The 21,283-nt window shown below is 34.8% G+C and overlaps 1 protein-coding gene across 3 annotated transcripts in view; it reads right to left on the minus strand.

Moving 5' to 3' along the window:
• Nucleotides 1-21,079, minus strand: part of Ap3b1 (adaptor related protein complex 3 subunit beta 1) — a 248,121-nt gene extending 227,042 nt beyond the window's left edge. For 2 of the 3 annotated variants that reach the window (XM_026393221.2, XM_026393222.2), the window contains exon 1: nt 20,820-21,079. In XM_026393221.2, coding sequence (XP_026249006.2) covers nt 20,820-20,947 — 128 coding nt within the window. In that variant the 5' untranslated portion in view covers nt 20,948-21,079. Of the gene's footprint in view, nt 1-7,468; nt 7,551-20,819 lie in introns of those variants that run through there. The other variant, XM_026393223.2, reaches the window with a different exon arrangement.
• Nucleotides 21,080-21,283: the final 204 nt, after the last annotated feature.

The following is a 21,283-nucleotide window of genomic DNA, read 5'->3' on the forward strand; positions in this document are numbered from 1 at the left end:
TAGTCAGAATAAGTCAAAGAGAAGGACATCAGAACAATGTCCTAGTGAGGGAACCTGCAAGTGAGAGAGTTAACAATGCAGATAAGGGAACAATAAAAATAAGAATCCAATAAAATAGATATCGAACTACAATAGAAAAAAGTAAACTAAACTAAAATAAGGTGTCAATTAGTTTGTTATGAAGACTCAATGAGATCATAAAGCAATTATCACTGGTCCTAGCACATTTATTTACTAAATACCCTATGTTTCAGGAACTATTCTGAGGACTGGTGTCCCTGATCACTTGAAACTTGAATAGGGGTGGAGGGGATAAAGGGAATGACAGAGGAAAAAGGACAAGGGAAGAAGGGAAGATGGAAAAGAGAAAGAACAGAGAGGAAATATGCAAAGAATTAAAATAGAAAAGGTAATAGAGTGATCACAAAAGACCTCCATGAATCTCTGAATGAGGACTCAAAAGAAAGTCTAAAAACAGCCTATAAATGTTCTTAAATAGAATAAATTCTTTACAGATCCCTAACAGGTACACAATAAATATTAGTTGAAAGAATAAATGAATGCAAGCTTCATACTAAATAAACTCTTTCCTTACAGGGATACAGAAAACCTCTAACTTTCACTGGATTCTCAAAAGCATTCATGACCCTGAAAAAGGTTAAAAATCAGGCATGCATCCTGTATGTACATATACCATGATTATATATATATTAAAAACCATCATGGTATACATACATCACAACAAGTCTCCATAGCTGTCAAGCCCTTTATCAATGCATTTAGCTACTTGGTCTCTTGCTAGGAAGTAGGAACTCTGGAGGGTCTTCTATAATGTAACTACATACCCTTAAAGTTTTGTTTTTTTTTTTATAAATTGCTGCACAATTTTTTTTTGAGAGAGAGAGAAAATTTTTTAATATTTATTTTTGTTTCTCGGCAGACACAACATCTTTATTTGTATGTGGTGCTGAGGATCAAACCCAGGCCGCATGCATGCCAGACGAGCGTGCTACCACTTGAGCCACATCCCCAGCCCACCCTTAAAGTTTTAAAGGAAATCTCATAGGGTCACTGATGTAGTTGAGTTGATACAGGCTGAGACAGAAAAACTGTTTGGAATAGGTAAAAAAAAGTTCTTTTTCACTATTTAATAGCACTATAAATCAAAAAATGCCACTTTATATAAGAGACTAAAAGACCAGGGAAGTCTTAGAAGCAATAAAAGAAAAAACTGGCAAATATAAACACAGAAATTCTTTTAAGTTTTTGCATACAAAAAAACTGCCAGAAAATAAATTTTTAGGATTTCATTTATTTTAGGATCATAAGATAAAAATGCAAATTCTTTAAAATACAAAGAGTCCTTTAATAATCAGCAAAAATTGATCCATAGAGAAATAAAGGATATTTTAAAAAGTATTTCACTTTTAAAAAGCCAATAATATGAAAAAGATGACTTATATACATTTATAATAATAAGAACTCAGTGTAACAGCATTTTACACCTATAAGTTTGACAAATACCATTGGATTTTATAGGACCAGTAAAAAGTAAAGGAAAACAAATTTTAGTACTGTTAATTGGGAGAAACCTGGTATAATCTATCTGGAAGGTAATTCAATAATATCTATCATAATTTAAAATGCAATAACCTTTGATTTACAATACTAAAAGCACACAATTATGCAAAACTTTATGTCACGGTGTTGCTTATACTTGGCAAAAATTAAAATTAATCAAATGCCCATCAAAGATGGAACAAATTAAATAAAAGGAATAAAATGAAAAAACACAGTTGTTTAAAAGACTGAAACAGTTTCATACAAAAGTATGGAAAGATTTCAAGACAGGGCTGGGGTTTGGGCTCAGTGGTAGAGTGCTCGCCTAGGACATGTGAGGCCCTGGGTTCGATCCTTAGTGCCACATAAAAATAAATAAATAAATAAATAAAGGTATTATGCCCAACTACAACTAAAAAATTAAAAATATATATTTTTTAAAAAAAGATTTCAAGATAAATTAAGGGAAAAACAAGAACTTAAGAGGCATGTGGGTGGTGTGGGTGTATACAGGTATAAAACCCTTTGATTTAAAAAAGAAATTTCTGGAAGAATACACACTATAACTATATAGTCAATTTAGTTATCTTAGGATATGGGAATGGTAGTTATATCCTTTCTATATTTACCACTAACACATCTCGTGTTTATAAGTAAGTTACTTGGCCATTTAATACGGTATTGTTTTCCAGAATTCACAACACTTATTTTTTTACTGTTTTCTATTCATAGAGACAAAAAGTCTTTATGAAATATGTATGGCTATAATTATTCCCATTTGATAGATAATGAAACTGAGGCACAGAAAAATATAAGGATAACATGTAAGTAGAAAAACTATAAAATGTTTAACAAACTCTAAAATAATACAATTTTTAGTACACCATCATAGCTCTAGGAAACAGCAAAGCAATGAAGTAAACAAGAGTCTTGTTTTGAAATCTAACACACTTCCCATTACCCTTCTGGTGTCAACTTTTGCTATAAAGGTGACTACATCAAAAATATATTTTAAGAACTGTGAATACCTTATAAGAAATATAAAACCCACAACTTATAGTGTCATCCACTTCCTCTCAATCTACAATCCATCCCCCAAAAAATATTTTTTTCTTTTAAACCTAAAATTTTTATGTAAAGAAAACTGAAAACTGTAACCATAGTAAACACTGATTCTAATTATTCTCAATGGTAGTCTAAAACATCTGTGATACACTCCTGCATAAGTCAAAATAAATTTTACTTTCACTGACATTATTTTGACTGTATTCGGTTAACATTATCTCATGTAGATTCATCAGCTCAAAATTAATTAGTATTACAGAATAGTGTATTCCATCCAAACAATTCATCTTTGTTGGCTCACATGCCTCACTGCTACTGGCATGCCACCATAATAATGGGCATGGTGCCACAGGAACAGACGGGCATAAACACAGACATGCCAAAGAGTCAGTTTGTGTATCAAGTTTGAGTATCAGTATTAGATTTTCCTCCAAAAAATTCATAAACTATAGTGGAATAAATATAAGTTTTCTACAACTGTTAATAAGATATGCCAACTCAAAGCTAATTAATTTTTAAATTCTTTAAAAAAAAAAAAAAACTTTCCAAGCTCACAGAAGGTAAGTCTTCCATCTGATGAGTTTGGATCAGCCTTCTGTGTAAGGGAATTGAGGATACCAATATGCAATCTCTATCTTAGATAAGACTTATCCCTAAAGCACTTGAAAATTTAGTAAAAAACTCAGCTTCTAAAGTGGCATGGCAATGTTGCGAGATAAAAGATTTCTAGAGATTTGATGAACAACAATGTGAATATACTTAATTCCACTGAACTCTGATAATGTTTAAACTCTAAAAATGTTTAAATTACCTCTGACTTCCAGGCACTTAACCACATATTCTCTTTAAACAAAGATTCAACTAACCACTGATCTTTAAAAAAAAATGCATTATTTTTGTTTATATTTTTAGTTATAGATGGACACAATATTTTTATTTATATTTTTAATGTGGTGCTAAGGATAGAACTCAGTGCCTCACTCCTGCCAGGCAAGTGCTCTAATACTGTGCCACAATCCCAGCCCCAATGTGTTATTTTATAATTGTTGACATTGTCAGATAAACAAACTGTAAGAGCTACATGTTTTTAATTACTATGTACTTTTAATTAGTATTAGCATTTCTACAACATATAGTCATTTATTTTGATCTTAAGTATACTTAAAAGTAACTGTAAAATAATTTTTACTGCCCTCAAAGGTTTGGTAAGCTCAAATATTCAAATGTACCAGACTTATGCATTTCAAAGACTATGTAAAATTTCAACAAAAATTTTAGCTAATAATATGGGGTTACCCACCTTTTACTTTGCCAAATAAAATTATAACAAAAACTATCCTCCATCATTATTTCATAAATGAATATAGGAGTGATGTTTGCATTCCTTTAATTACTCTGCAGTAGCCATTTCTATTCCTTTTCTAGTAAATTGATTGCTCATGCTATTTTGGACTAATGTACTTAGAGATGCTATGTGGTTATTTTGTTTTCCATTCCCAAGTATATTTAAACTGACTTTCTCAATAACCACAAACATATCTCAAGAACTGACTTTTGAAAGAATTTGATTAACTATAATGAAAAGTCAAATTACTTATCACAGACAACTATATATTGTTCTCTCATCTCAATTCATTTTCAAATATATACCTACAGACCTGCTCTCTTAACTATGGTCCAACATCACCAAACAAAATGTACTCCTACCTTCCCAAAGACCCTCTCAGCCCTTTCCCATCTCCACCAGCAGCCCTAACACTCTTCCAGATAAGCTTGAAACCCTCCAGCTTCCCTCACCCAAATCTGGAGAAATTAAGACCTACAGACCCCTCTTTTCTAATGCTGTTCACTTTCCTTCCTCATCATATACACTTAAGACAAAAATATAAACCATGATCATGTAACTTAATAGTCTTTTCTAACACTCTTCTTTATGATTATACATCTCCAGTCTCTTTTCTCCAATCTTTTCTCCATTCAATATCTGATGAATCTTTCCAAAACATCACTGCAATAATCATTCGTAATCATCAACTCTTATTCTTAGCACAGAAGTTAAAGTTCAATTTTCTTCATACTTTAACAACCACCTCTTGAATCTCATGTTCCACTGCTCCTAAGAATTCTTTGTCTTTATCCAAACTAGTTTATTCATTGTTGCAGAATATTGTACCTTCAGCCTTGTTTTTTCCCTACCAAGAAAATCCTTCAATCTTTCCTAATCTTTTTATGTTGAGGCTTATATCAAAGTCCAACTTCTATAGCAGCTTTCAACTTTCAATGACAACTCCCTTCTTCAAAATTCTGCGCATTCCTTATTCCATTTGACACTGTTAATCTCAACTGAAAAAGTACATGAATATGTTCTGAAAAGTGATACGAATATAAGACTCTTTTCAAAGAACAAATATAAAGCCCTAGAGTTCCAAAGGCACAAAAACATGAGGAAATAGCCCCTATGAGTTCAGACAACTTCTCTATTTTGCAAAGTAAGAGACCTTCTAGGCAGTCATATTGAGTACTCGGAAAAAAGGTGAGACAGTACAAGTATGTATGCATGGAGCCCTATAAAATTTGAAGTAGGAGCCATAAAGAATGAACCTAAGAGTATTTGGATGGGAAAGCAATAGGATATGGCATTAGATGGGTAAAGAGGTCACCCATATAAAAAGATATTTAGCACTAATATGATTCAGTTTTAGCTAAATAACTGGGGCTCATATTCATAACACTAGTGAATAGAAAAATATTTGGTGCAAATAATTAAGCTGACATAGACTGGGTTAAGTGAGTCCTGGAGATCTTTATAAAGAGTGAGATTTGGGGCTGGGGTTGTGGCTCAATGGTATGGTGCTTGCCTCGCACACATGAGGCCCTGGGTTTGATACTCAGCACCACATAAAATAAATAAATAAAAATAAAGAAATTGTGTCCATCTACTAACTAAACAAATATAAAAAAAAAGAGTGAGATTTGGCTGAGAATGTGCACCTCAGTGAGGACTTAGGCAGTGACAAAGTGCTCGTCTAACATGTATAAGGCCCCACCTTCAATCCCAAGCACTCCTAAGTTTTAAGGAGAAAAAGAGGCTCAAGTCTAGAAACAAAAGTAGATTTGAATAGACAAAATTTATACCTGATTCTCCCACCAAAGTTTAACAAGAAGGACAGAAAACACAACTAAAATGTTGTTTTAAGACTGGGTAGACTTATGAGTTCTTGAGGAAAATGGGAGGAATGACAGAAAAACACTGAAAATAAAAGTACCACTAGGAATGGTGGTGCATGCCTGTAATCCCAGCAACACGGGAGGCTGAGGCAGAAGGAATGCAGTTCCAAGACCAGCCTCAGAAACTTACTTAGACCTTGTCTCAAAAATAAAAACAAATAAGTAAGGTCAGTGGTAGCATGCTGCTCCTGGGTTCAATCATCAGTACTACAAAAAAAAAAAAAAAAAAAAAGTCAAAAGATGGATGGAGGGGTTATGTCAAAAGAAATAATTGAAATAATTAGTATCCTGATTTCTAAGTTCCTTGGCCTAATCAGCTTTACTGATTCTCTCTTAAAGGCAATTTTCAGCTGTTCACTTCCACAGTTATATCCTAAACCTTGTGAATACCCAAAATGACTCAATCCTGAAATACTAAATCCATATAATTTTTTTTTTGTCAGTCTCTTATCCTTTTAGAGCTCTTACTCAATCACTCCAATTACTGCTGGTCCTTTGGCTTCCTACAAATTTCCGATCCCCTAACTATTTTTTCCTCTATAAATTTCCTAGTACTATACTTTTTTCCCACTCCAGCTTAGATACCATGTTCAATTAGTTCAACATCTTTCTTATCAATATTCCAAACCTCTTTGCCCAACTGTCCTCCACAGCACCCACCAACCAAAACCTAAGTCCCCTGTAATCCTGAGTTGCTGGGCAATTACAGGCATGCACCACCACTCCTGGTGGTACTTTTCAGTGTTTTTCTTTCATTCCTCCCATATGCCCATTTTCTTCACATCTATGCAGGACTGCTGAACACTCCTAGAAAAAAAGATTAAACTTCTGATAATATAAATCAGTAGTCTCCAATCTCAACTAGGCTAGCCCTCATTATCATCTAACAATTCTTCGTGGTTTCATCAACAGGACTTCCCATTGTCTTAGCAGCTACTTCAAACTTCTCCACAAACTTTTATCCCGGCCACCTCCCACTCCCAATTTCACGAGATGCTCTAACCATTTTCCTCTCTCATTTGTACACTATAAACTTATCAAGCCTCCTTTCTCAGTTGTGCCCTGAATCACCTTCTCCTGTATTTTCCACACCCTTCTTTACTGCCTCCTTCCACTCAGCATTTAAGCATTATCAGTAGTCCATCCCTCAAAAAACAGCTTCTTTGTAATACAACGGAGATCAGTAGAGAAAAACAAGTGAATCTGGGGACAGGAGAGAAAGGGAAGGCATTGGGGAATGATTAAACTGTTATGTACATATATGAACATAGCATAATGAATTCCACCATTAGGCATAATCATAAAGCATCAATAACAATAAATTAACTATTTTAAAAAGGATATAAACTTAACCTAAATCTATGGGGTGGAGGTGGTATTTCTTAGACTGTCTTTATCCCTACAATTACCATCTTTTCTCCTCCTGAAAGCCAAAGTTCTTTAGATAAGTTGTCTTCTTTAACTCACTTCTTGCCCATGCATCAATCCACTACAACCTTATATCCAAATTTAACATTCTCTGCTACTTCTGTCACCACAACCAGGGTCACCAACAATTGCCTTGTCACTAAACCAATAAACACTTCCTCTCACCTTATTTTACTTGATTACTCACCAGGAATTGGCACTGCAGACCACTTAACTCCTTCCAGAAATTATCTTTTGATTTCTGTTCAAGCAATATAAATCCTTGTTCTTTTGGGGAAAATGAGAAATGAGCTCCTTCACCAAGAATAGATGGCTTCAGTAGCAGAGTGCTTGCATAGCATGTGTGAGACCCTGGATTCAATCCCCATCACCAAAAAATAAAATAGACTGGGGGTGGGAAGAAGGAAAGAAGAGAAGTTCACTGGATGAGGCAAAATGGAACGAAGGGAGGGAGAGAGGACGGGAATAGGAAACACAACAGAATGAATCAGACACAACTTTCCTATGTTCATATATATGAATACACATGACCAGTGAAATTCCACACTATATACAACCTCAAGAATGGAATCCTAATTAGAGTAAGTTATACTCCATGTATGCATAGTATGTCAAAACACACTATACTATCATGTATATGTAAAAAGGACAAATAAAAAAATCAAAATAAATATGCTCAGTAGGAAAAAATAAAGTAATAAAAAATAAAGTACTTCAAAGCAATAGAATAGCTGTGAGCAAGGCTGAAAATTAAATTAAAAAGTTAAAAACAGATACAGTTTGTTACTGCCTTGTACTATAATCCCTGTTTCCAAATCCTCAATCACCACACAGAAGAATACACTTAGTCCCTATTAAGTCATTTATTTTTATGTGATCACATAAAAAGATATTTTATATAATTTAGCTGTTTAAATGCTTGTGAAATATGGTTCAGAAAAACAAGCATAAAATTTAACAATAATATGAAATTTAAAAATATAAAGCAATGGTTAATGTGAAAATTAGCAATGATTCTAAAATCATAACTGCTGAAAATATATTGTACTAAAAGTAAAAGAAATTTTTAAAGACTTCAATTGGCCTTAATAGTTTTTCAATGGTAATAATAATGACTCTGTTAAGTATCAGACACTATTAGCTGTTTACACATGTTAAATCTTTTAATCCTCACCATTATTCAGTAAGTGTGGGTACTATTATCATCCTCATCCCCAATTTACAGATATGAAAACCAAGGGCCTATAGTGGCAAAGTAGGCTGTCCGTGTGCTATTAATAAATCTGTGACAAGTTTTCACACGCAGGAAGAAAGCTCCAGACTAAGTGTGCCTAACCATCATGACATACTGCTTCATACATACTGATATACCTTTCTTATCTACCATTGTTCTCCTACAGATATAAAAAAACAGATTGGGCCCTTTACCAAATCTTAAATATAATGCAAAAATTGTGTAATTAACTTTAATGATTTCCCCAAACTGCACTCTCTTCTCAGTCATCTAAGGGAACTCCAATTCTCTCACTCCCCTCAATGTAGACTTCATTAAATTTTTCAATGGCCTTCTCCTCACAAACCACATACTCTTTGTTCAATGAATTCCAATGTCATCTATCAAATGATGACTCACAAATCTGCACCACCAGCACAGGCATCTCTCCTAAGTACCACATCTATCAATCTGACTGCTTTATGGATGCCAAACCATCAATTCAATTAAAAAATCCAAAACAGAATACAACACTTTCCTTGTTCACAGCAAACTTGCTAAACCTTATATTTTTAATATCACAGAATAGTATCACCTCATACTTCAATTTTGTCCAATTTTTAAATTTTTAATTTTAAATTTAAATTTAATTGAAAATTTTTGTCCAACTCAAAAACCTAGGTACAGCCAGAAAAAATTTCTAAAACATAAACATTACTATGGTGCCGCATACTTGAAATCCTTAGGTAGCTCCTTACTCTGCAAACCTTCATGACAAAGTCCAAATTTCTTAGCATAGTATACAAGGCCATTCATAATACAGATGCTGATTACTCTTAGCCACCTTTTACCAGTCCCTCACTTCTAACTGCTCTGAACTTTTTCCTGTTCTCCAAATAAGCCCTAAATCCTTCACTATAATCAGCAATGTCCAACAGAATGTTCCATTAATTGAAAGATTCTTTATTTATGCCATCCAATATAGTAACTGCTAGTTACAATAAACCCATGAAATGTAGCTAGTCTGAGAAACTGAATTTTTATTTTAAAAATTTAATTTCAATAGTTACATTTGGCTACTGGCTACTATACTGAAATAGGACAGCTCCAAACCTTTGTATATGTTATTCCCTCTGCCAGGTGCAGATGGGTACATGTGGAAAGTCCTCATTAGTTACTATCTAACATCAATAGTACTCATTCTTTTTTTTATTCCCTTTGTTTATGTAGTTAATAATTAATAAGGTTCATTATATACATTATTTAAAACCTTTAGCTAAAACCTCATTTGAATACCACTGTTGTTTAACTTTCCTCATAGTTTAGTGTTTCTCCCAAGATAGTAGCTTAATTACAATTTTTCCTAAAAGGACTACCACTTTTAAGAAATGAACAGGTGCCATATATTAGTAAATGAAAAGACCAAATTATAATGTCATATTACACTACAAAAGTAACTTTGCTTTAAAAAAAAAACATTATAGATACTGTATAGATACAGTCATGTACTGTGTAATAAATGACATTTTAGTCAATGATGATGGACCCTGTATCATAGGGATCCATCCATAAAATAATATCACAGGGCTGGAGTTATGGCTCAGCAGTAGAGCACTTGCCTAGCATGCATGAGGCACTGGGTTCAATCCCTGGCACCACATAAAAATAAATAAAATAAAGGTATTGTGTCCATCTACAACTTAAAAAAAACTTTTTTAATTTAAAAATTTAAAAAAAAAGATTATATTGCCCAGTGATGTCATAGCATCTTAGTTTAAGTACATTATGCACAAATACATTGCTCAAAACACATCACCATCATTAAGTAATTTATGATTGTACATGAAAAAAAAAGATAAAAAGATCTGTATCATTTTAACTGAGTCCCTCTCAGAGGGATGGCTGGTTATTTTATGGATAATCTGTATTTACTAAATATTCTATAAGGAAAGAGGATATTATTCTAGTGATTCTTCTTCTCTCTTTATTGCATCATCAATTTTTCTTCCTCTAATCAGTTCATTAATTTCTCCCATCTGAAAAAAAATCATTTGACTTCCAGGTACAGCTCCAGGTACAGCTCGATTTCTTTGCTCCCTATACTAGAACACATACCAACTACAATTCCTTTTTTTCTTTCTCTCTTGAATCCACTCAACAGGATTTCAGCCCCACATTGCACCTAAAATGCTTGTCAAGGTTAGGGAGTCTAGTCTTACACATTGACAAATCCAAAACTCACTTCTCAATAATCATCTTATTTGACCAAATAGGGTTAGGGTTAGGGTAAGGGTAAAGATTAAACAGCAGAATACAAAAGACAGGGACTAAACAGAAAACAGGTAGTAAAATGAAAGACCAGAATCTAACAATGTCAATAATTATTTTAAATAGAAGTAATTCTAATGTTCCTGATTAAAAGAGATCTTCAGATTGGATAAAAATATCAAGGTACAACTGTATGCTCCCTAAAAGAAATTCAACATAAAGGCTTAAATTGTAAGGGTAGAAAAATATATACCATGCAAACATAAAAAAAAATGCTTTAGTGACTATTCAGAGAAAGTAAACTTTTGAACAAATAATATGATAGGGATAGGACGGACCTTATGTAACATTAAGGATCATATCTCCAAAAAAACGTTCTTAAATGTGCATGACAACAAGGCCTTAGAAATGAAGCAAATATAAAACAAAACAACACAAACCTGTTAAAACTGAAAGGCTAGACCAATGCATAATTGGAGAGTTCATTATTTTTTCTTAAAAATCAGTAGAATAATGAGATGGAAAACCTGTGAGGATATTGAAGACTGAAATAATATCAGCTAATATGACCTAGTTGACATTTATAGAACACTAAACCAACAAGAGCCATATACACATTCTTTTAACATGCAGGGTAGACAATGTTCAGTCTAACCCTTATCTGACCCAATCACTCCAGGAAAGCCCCAGAGCTTCGTACTCTTGACCATTCCTCTTTCTACATTCACCCTTCCTAGTATCTCATCCTATCTCACAGTATTTACTACCATCTACAACCTAATGACTTCCAAATTTTTATCTCTACCCTTACTCTTCCCATAAGCTCCACACCCATATATCCTACTGCCTATTTTAATCTCTACTTGGATGCCTAAAACCATGTCAAACTTAACATGCCCAACCTCCTGGTCCCCTTCTCCCTTAAAAAAAAAAAGTCGGCAATAGTCTCCTTGCTGGTCTCCCTCCTCAGATCTGCAGTCTACTCCTAGTTCAGGAGGCTAAGTGGTCCTTTTAAAAAGTAAATTGGGTCACATCACTTCTCTCCTCAAACTCTCCAATGGTACTCCTTCTCACTAAGGGTAAAATCAAAGTCCTTACACTGATTTATAAGGCCTATACAATCTGGTCCCCCACCCCTACCTCTTCTGACCTCATATTCTATCAATGTTCCACTCTGTTTACTCCAGCCACACTGGTGTCTTTGTGGGTCTTCACACGGGTCAGAAATTCTCCTGACTCAGGGCCTAAGCACTTGCTATTCCTCCTCAATGGACACTCTTCCTCAGACATTTACATTGTCACTCCCTTATCTCCATTATCAAGCTCTCAAGCATATTTCCCTATACTATTGCAAACTCCATCCCAACCTCCACCATGCCTATCTTACTTCCCCTTCCCCACCACATCTCCTGCATTTTATTTTTCTCCACAGCATTTCTTATCATTGAAGGCCCATATATTGACTTATTTATTGCCTGTCTTCATCATACTAGATAATAAAAACCAGGAAAGCAGCTTTCCGCTAGTTAGTCCCCACCATCAAAAACAGTGCCTACACCTAGCACAGTGGTGCATGCCTACAATCCCAGCTACTCGGGAGGCTGAGGTAGAAGAATCGCATGTTCCAGACCAGCCTGGGCAACTTGGCCAAACCATCTCTTAAAATAAAATGAAAAGGGCTGACGAATGGTTCAGTGGTAGAACGCTTGCCTAACATCCATATGATCCTGGGTTCAATCCCCAGTATCAGAAGGAAGGGCAGGGGATGGGGAAGAGGCAATGCCTACCAAGTAGAAGGCATTTCTATTTGTTGAATTATTACTTGTATAATATTTAAAGTTTCTGAAATATATATGGCATACAATTGGCAATTAATAGTTACTGATCACATTTTAAATGCCCATTCTGCTTAAAACTCTCCAACAGCTTCACTTCTCAGAGCAAAATAAAAAATCCTTACAAGGCCATACATAATCTGGCCCCCACCTTCCTCTCTGCTCCTGACCTCTCTGCCCTCATATTCTAATTTCCTCCCCATCCTTCATGACCATATTCTTAATCTAGGTTTTAAGAAACTTGGAGAAAGGCCATTAAAGAAGAAAGCTAGGTGATGCATATATAGTTCTGCCAAGCCTTGATTGTGGAACCAGCCATATTCTCAGTTTCTTGTCCAGCTGCCAAGCCAGCTCACTCGACTGAAGGATTAGACACTAGCCTTCAATTAGGGCATTGGATATTATCAGTTTATACAAATAATCAGCCCATAAATGAACAGACACTGACTATAAATTGTTCCTTTTTATAGATCTATGAACTCTTTCCAGCTGATATACTAAAGTCTTCCCTAAATACACAACCAACATTACTCATAATATGAAATACAGGAAAATTATTTCCTTCCTGATCATTCTACTTTGGTGTCTTTACTTTAAATTTTGAATTTGGACTGCAGGCAATTTGTTTTTATCAGTAGTTCATTTATATACACAAGTGTAATACTGTCAAATTATTTCACTATAATACATTTGTCAACCTATGAGAGTTTGCAACTTTACTGCAGTAAAAAAGAACATTTCAACAAACCATCTGTCTGCTTTTTTGCTTTAATCACCAACTCTAGTAATGTTGCTCCAAATTTTAAATTTTTAAAAATAACATAGTATTTCACATCTTGAAATTTAATTGCAAGGATGGAAACTTAAGCATTTCAAATTTCCAGAAATTTCAGTCATCTTAAAAATATCATACATCAATGGATGAATATTTTCTTGGCTGAATATTTAAACAAAATGTAAAGTAAGAACTGACTTTCCTCAAAGAGGAAATGCAAGCAAAGCAAAATAAAATGAAATATTCTGAAAAACAGAACTCTGCTTACAGGTATACTTCATCAAATAAATAGTAAAATCTTATTTAATGTGATGTCTATTTCAAGGATTGAATAGTCTTATAAATGGAATCCTACTGCAGCACTGAAATTACAATCCTAAATCATCTACTTAGGAATGCACTATGGATACCAGTATACCGTTTTTTCTTTTGTTAGCAGCTTTCTTGGAACAAATGTTGACATTTACTTAGTAAAAGATCAAGAAAACATTAAATTGCTTAATATACAATGACACCTCTGTAGATAAAAAGGTAGGATCCAAGTTAAACATACAGCAAGCAAACAGGATGTGTAGACCTAGATCTAGTAAACATAAACTTCAAAGAGCTAAACAATTAATAAGACAGACCAGTTACCAAAACTGGAGTTATTAGAACTCAAGGGATTTAAATCTTTGAAATTTAGATGATCATACATACAACAGTATCTTCAGAAATCAATGGTGGCATGTATTTTCATACCTTCAACCCTGGATAGCTGAGCACGAGAAAAAGGAACTCATGCACCTGTGCTTTTTCATAGCATGCTTATAACTTCTGGACCTGTATCCAATTAGCTGCAGAATGGTAGTATATTATCATACAACAGGAATACCAAACTAGGTTTTCCTTCTGTACCAAACAGGTTTACTGCCACTGAATCAGTCTTGTTTCGTTTTTTGTTGTTATTTGTTTGTTAACTTTTGGAGATGCTGGGGATTGAAACCAGGGCCTTGTGCATGCTAAACACAAGCTCTTCCCCTGAACTATAACCCCAGCCTTCAATTTTTAACAACACTGGCCTAGACAGTTAATGTGCTGGAATACGAACAAGGAATGAAGTCAGAGGACCTAAAAATATTGGTTAAACAAAATTATGAACCAAATACTTTCCTAGTCACCTTCATATAAGTTATATCATTTAATATAAAGATAATGTGTGAAAGAGATATTTCTCTACATGAATATTCAGCAAATTTTCATTAACTAGATAACCTTAAAAAAACAGAATAACTCAATGACGTGAAGGCATCAATGAAAAATACTAAGATAAGTAAAAAGAAAAAGCAAACTGAACAACTTGAAACAATAAAGAAAGGTTAAATGAGAAAATAGCAATATGGGTCCTAATTAAAATTAAATATCAATTAAAAATGGGGGGGGAATCACACACAAAAAGTTTAGAACCTCATAATGAGACACAATGACTCTTTGAAGTATGTCAAAAATAATGCATTACTATTAATAAAGTACTGACACCTGAAATTATTTTATCTTTATTGTGAATAAAGAATATTCAAAGAACATCCTCTAAATGGGTTAATGTCAGTTAGCTGCACTCACTTCTATATGCCTTCTTTCTTTTTTAATCTTTTTTTTTTTTTAGTTGTAGATGAACACAACACCTTTATTTTATTTATTTTTATGTGGTGCTTAGGATTGACCCTAGTTCCTCACACATGGTGGGCAAGCATTCTATCACTGAGCTATAACCCAAGCCCCCTGTATGCCTTCTTGAAAGATAAAGTAGTAGAGTTGCTATAATTGCATACAAACAACACACATGTAATCTTTCTACTGGACTCTACTAAGAAACTAAAGGCTAATGGTAATAAAGGAATTTTCAAGGCTGATATTGTAAAGTTGATAATAAATTAAATTTCAGTTTAAAAATGTTATACTGGGGGCTGGGATTATGGCTCAGTGGTAGAGTGCTTGCCTCCCACATACAAGACCCTGGGTTCGATTCTCAGGACCGCATAAAAATAAATAAATAAATAAAGTTTTTAAAAAATGTTAGACTGATATAATGTATCTACTACAGGAAAACATACAGCCCTTTGTGTCTAAACCAGATCTGTATATCAAAACAAATGAAAACTCCACTCCAATTTCAGCATGGAATAAAAATGCTACTTTATAAGGTATTTCAGAAGCACTGCATTGCTAAGTAACTGTTTGCTAATCTTTTTATTGTTAGACCCAAGAGCCTCTTTTAGCCTTCATTCTATTTACCTTCATTTTGCAGAATTCCTAACACAACTGATCATTTCCTCCTAAATTTCCTGTTAGCTTCTCCTTTTTTACTTTTTTATCTTTTGTAATGCCTTCTTTTGACTTCCTAACCCTCTGAGCACTGGCTCTTTCCTAGTTCTTCCATTCAAGTTACATGGGTTTTATCTACACTATTTTATCTTCTAGCAAGTTCTCCCTGGTGAGTGAATCCATTCCCATGCTTTAATTCTTACCTGCTATCCTAAATATCAAGCTCTAAATCTCTATTTCCTTTGAACTTGCACTTTCTTTTGCAACTCTCCTAGTTTCAACATCATTTTCCTCCATGTGGAAAGTCTCCTTAGCTTTAGTATCTAAAACATTACCCCTCAGTGAAATTTCCTCAACTTTCCCATAGAGTTAGTTAAAAATATTCTAGTTTAGAAATCCTCTCCAAGTAGGCAAGTATTATCAGACCCTTTCTAGAAATTTAAAAAAAAAAAAAACAGACTGAGGAAATTAAGCAAACTGAACAAGGAAATATTACTATAAGTGGAAAACATTACCTTAAATCTAGATCTTCTGATCCCAGGTCCAATACTCTACTATAAACAAGATATTCTCAAAACATTTATCACAAGGGCTGGGGTTGTGGCTCAGTGGTAGAGCACTTGTCTCACATGTGTGAGGCATTAGGTTTGATCCTCAGCACCGCATAAAAATAAATAAATAAAATAAAGGTATTGTGTCCATCTACAACTAAAAATATTTTTGGAAAAAAAATATTTATCACAAGATTTACAAAATTGGACACACTGGCATTAGGTGCATTACATATTTATAATCATTGTGTCTTCTTGCTAAATTGAGCAGGCAGAGGAAAGTTGGATAATGATTACCAAAACACAGGTAAGAGGAAAATGATGTTGAAACTAGGAGAGTTCTTAGTGCTCCCCAGCATGGTGAGTTGATTATAGTTCACAATAAACTATTATATACTTTATAAAGAACTAGAAGAGAGAAGCTTGATGACTCAAACATAAAAAAATGATAAGGAGATGGAAATGGTAATTAAATGACCTGATCAGTACATGTGTTGAAACGTCATACTGTATCCCATATGTATTTACAATTATTACATGTTTATCAAAAAAATTAAATAATGCCTTAAACTTTTAAAATGAGTTAAATAGGGCTGCAGTTGTGGCTCAGTTCCTGGCACATATGAGGCACTGGGTTCAATCCTCAGCACCACATAAAACTAAATAAATAAAATAAAGGTATTGTGTCCATTTATAACTAAAAAAATTTTTTTAAATGAGTTAAAAAGAGAAATTCAGTAATATTATTGCTAAGAAAACTGATTAGACTCATCTGTTTCTTTCCAGAAATTATTTCCTAATTAAATGTTTAATTCAGAAAAAATTAAAACTATCTTTTAAAATTATACACATACTCCCAAATGGGTTAAGATAAAAGAGGTTCTTCTTTTATGATAGAGAAGGAAAATAACTTGGGAAAAACTAAAAGAAATAAAAGTTTAGAACATTCTAAAAAGAAAGGAATATGAAAAGTTCATCACATTTAAATTGAAGAAATTATAAAATCTCAAGCCAATAAACTAACACATTTAAAATGAGGAAGTAAGCCAATAATCTAATACATGGAGTTAATTAACCAATAAATGATATGAGATCTGTTTTCATAAAATCTTCTAATTCTCCTAATTCTAGTTGTTTTTTAAGGTAGAGAAGATAAATAACACTGATAAATAAAATTACATTCAGAAAATAAATTAGCCAGATGTAGTAGCACATGCCTGTAATCCCAAGCATCTCGGGAGACTAAGGCAGGAGGAATGCAAGTTCAAAGCCAGCCACAGCAACTCAGCAAGGCCCTAAGCTACTTGGCAAGACCCTATCTGAAAATGAAAAATTTTAAAAAGAGCTGTGGATGTGGCTCAGTGGTTAAGCACCCCGGGTTTAATTCTAGGTACCTACCCAACACACACACACACACACACACACACACACACACACACAAATCATTAATACTGTGACTAGGAAGTGACCAGGCATTGTTGAAATAGTTAGTGAAAGAACAATTAAGCCAAAGAACACAACAATAGAGGGAGTTCTGGAGTGGGAACATCTACATTTTACAGCCACTGTGGAAAAGACTTGTTCAAGAGATTCATCAATGGTAGCTGAAAGCAAGATATCTGTATGGTCTCAAAATACCTTCCCACAAAGAAACTTGGGGGAGAAAACAGTAATGATACTGTAGAAAAAATGGATATGTCCTTGACTGGGAAAATTAACGGCAGGAAGATAGGTGTCCTGTGTCTCCAGCTACAATAGTTTGAAACCACCTGTGGTAGAATTTCAACTAGAGGCATACAACTTAAATCTAAATGTGGGGAAGCACCAGCAAACCCAAATTGACTCACATGCTATAAAATAATAGCTTGTATTCTTTAACATATCAAGACATGAGAGGCAAAGAAAGGCTAAGGAAATAGTCCATACTAACGGAGATTAAGATCTTGACAACTAATGAGATATAATTCTGGACTGGATTCTATACTAAAGGAAAAAATACAAAAAAAAAATAAAGACTTTGTTGGAACAAATGACAAAATTGGATTACACATTATAGTTTGTACTGATGTTAAATTTCCTGAATATATTAGTGCCAAGGGTATGTGAGAATATTTTTATTCTTAAAAAAATACACACTGTAAAGTTCTAAGGGTAAAGCAACATGAACTACAATTCTGCAATGATTCAGAAGAAAATAAGAATGTATGTGTTTGTGTGCATGTGCAGGGAAAAAGAGAGGAAGGAAGAGAGAAACAGAAGTGTAGTAAATTTTTAAAATTTGGTGACTCTCCATGAAGAGTAGTTTTCTATACTATAATTGCAACTTTTTCAAAAACTTGAAACTACTTCAAAGTAATACATTAAAAACTAGAGCACATAACACAGTTTTGCTTACATAAATTTTGTCATTTGATTTTTGAATGAGAAGTAGTATCATTAATTTTATAAATGAGGATTATGTAAGTTCAAGAGAGACAAAGTGATCACTTCCAGAACAGGAGTCTCCTTGTTTCTTGTATAACTCCATTAGATTGCAGCTCAATGGCCAAAATGTTTCTAATTCCTGGAAGATTAAGGTTATACAGCTACTGTAAATTTTTAAATTTTTTATTAATTTTTTTATTGATATGACAGTGGAATGCAATACAATTCATGTTATACATATAGAGCATATTTCTGGTTGTATACAAAGTATATTCACACCAATTCATGTCTTCATACATGTACTTTGGCTAGTAATATCCATCACATTCCACCATCAGTAAATTTGCATTTCCTAATAAAAGCACCATAAAGTTCATGTAGTTAGCATATCCAAGCACTTGAGAGAATAGGCTTAGATTAGAATGTCTGGTTTCAAATTCAGGGAACTCTGTGATCTTGGACAAATTAACCATTGTGCTCCAATTTCCTCATTTGTAAAGTAGAATCAGAGAATTATCTGGTAATCGCCCACAAGGTTGTTAAAAAGACTGAAGAGCTGGGATGTAGTTCAGTTGCAGAACACATGCATATGAGAGTCCCTGGGTTCAATCTCCAGCACCACAAAAGAAAAAAAGAAGATTGACTATGATAATAAATGCTCAGAGGTGTGTACAACAAACACTCAATGTCAGCTCTTTTTATTTCAAATCCAATCTCATCAGCACTGGTCAAAGCCATGCATTCTTTTCAAATCAAGCCCAAATCTGACAAAATCTAAAAGAAAAACTTCTGAGATGTTGACAAACCATAAAACTAAACTAATTATAAGCAAATCACATGGAAAATAGACAATGCGGATTGACAGGTTAATTTAGCAGTTGAAACATTTTGTTAGTAGAAATGTACACTTACAATAAGCTCCTTGTTATATTAATTGCTAAACATCTAACTGCACAGAATGAAAAATGAAATGAGTTATATTACTTTTAAACTTTTCTAGCCTGAGAATAATGAAAAACTAAAAAAAAGACTGAATTTTATATACTTTATATAATAAGATTTCAGCCATCTTAATGCAGTCAAAATTTAATCCCAATTTCAACTGCCAACACTTCCCAGAGTACCTTTTCTTTCTTTTTTTTTTTTTTTTTTTTTTTTTTTTGTGATGCTGGGGATTAAACCCAGGGCCTTGTGCATTCGAGGCAAGCACTCTACCAACTGAGCTATATCCCCAGTCCCTGTATCTAATCTTTAGTTAAAATTTAAGTTAAATTTTAATCATACCCTTCTGACGCCTGCAAAGCTACCCAACACAGCTACTTTACCTGCATTTAGCATTCCAGTGACAACCTACTATGTGACCATATTGTTTAGTACTGAGAGATTAAAAAATAAGAAAAAATGTATAAGTGATTACAAAAAGATCTAAACAAATTTAGGGGAGGGGAGGTTCACTCCTGGGTCCTACTTAAAATGAACTTAGTTAGGTTTTTACAGAACCAAGTGTACATAGTTTAGTGTTCGTAAATTCACATTTTTTTTATTTTAGACTGTGTTCACTATAACAGTCTTTTTAAAAACCCTCTACTCACAATCTTATTTTGTTTTGGAATCGAGTTTTTTCATCTGTGGTGCAAAAGATAGGGGTGGTCTTAATCAGTTTGCACATTGATAAAAGAGCTTAAAATCACCTCTTTGCCCCTTATATTCCAGGGTCACGGAATGCTTTCTCATAAGCAATACTCCCACTCCCTCTCTCAGTCCTCCACTCTCTTCACCCTAAATAAGCGACTTTCTCAATGTCACATCCGACAGACATTAAATTAAGTAGAAGTTCAAAATTCAGACTTCCATGACACTGCGGAAACCAACTCAGCGGTTCTGGGGGTGTGATCCACACTCATCAACTGGTAGATTTTGTTTTGTTTTGTTTTGTTTTGTTTTCACTGAAGTTTGAAAACTAGCGGACACGCCCACACCCACGCACCCCAACTGCCCCAACATCTCCCACCACCCCAACTGACCCAAGCCCACCCACCAACAGGAAACATTCCCGACCCGGTCTCCGGGAGACCCCGGCCCTCTCCAGGTAGCCAGAGCCAGGTACCCGCTCCTCCAGGGCGCTGGGTTCCTCCACCCTGCCCCTGTACCCCAACCTTTCTCCTCACTTCTTCAAATCGCTGCTAAAGAGGCCGAAGGCACCGGAGGGGGAAATGGTTGAGGTCGCCTCCTGACCCAGCTCCGCCGTTTCCCCTCCTCCGGACTGCTCAGTGTACGCAAAACTGTTGCTGGACATTGCCACGGTGCTGGCGGGCGTCGGGTTGGTCCTGCCGGGGGTTCTCTCCGAAGGGCTCCAGTGCCGAGGACACGGAACAAAACTAGTTCTCGTGCGGAGGGGCGCGCGCAGGCGCTTCCGGGCTCGTCACGGCTCCCGGAGCCACCCGGCGGTCCACCCCCTGCGCATGCCCAGAGTGAGAGCTGGCCAGAACCCACCTCGGGCCGCTCCGGGGCGGCCTGGATTTTCCTTCTCCGGATTTTGGAACTAGCCGAGAGGTTGGGACCCGGGTTTTGACTCAGACCGTGGGCTTGCAAAAGACTTGACTTGTGGCCCTTAAGTAGGAGTTTTAATGGA

Source organism: Urocitellus parryii, chromosome 1 (genome assembly GCF_045843805.1).
Source record: "Urocitellus parryii isolate mUroPar1 chromosome 1, mUroPar1.hap1, whole genome shotgun sequence".
NCBI classification, from domain to species: Eukaryota; Metazoa; Chordata; class Mammalia; order Rodentia; family Sciuridae; genus Urocitellus; species Urocitellus parryii.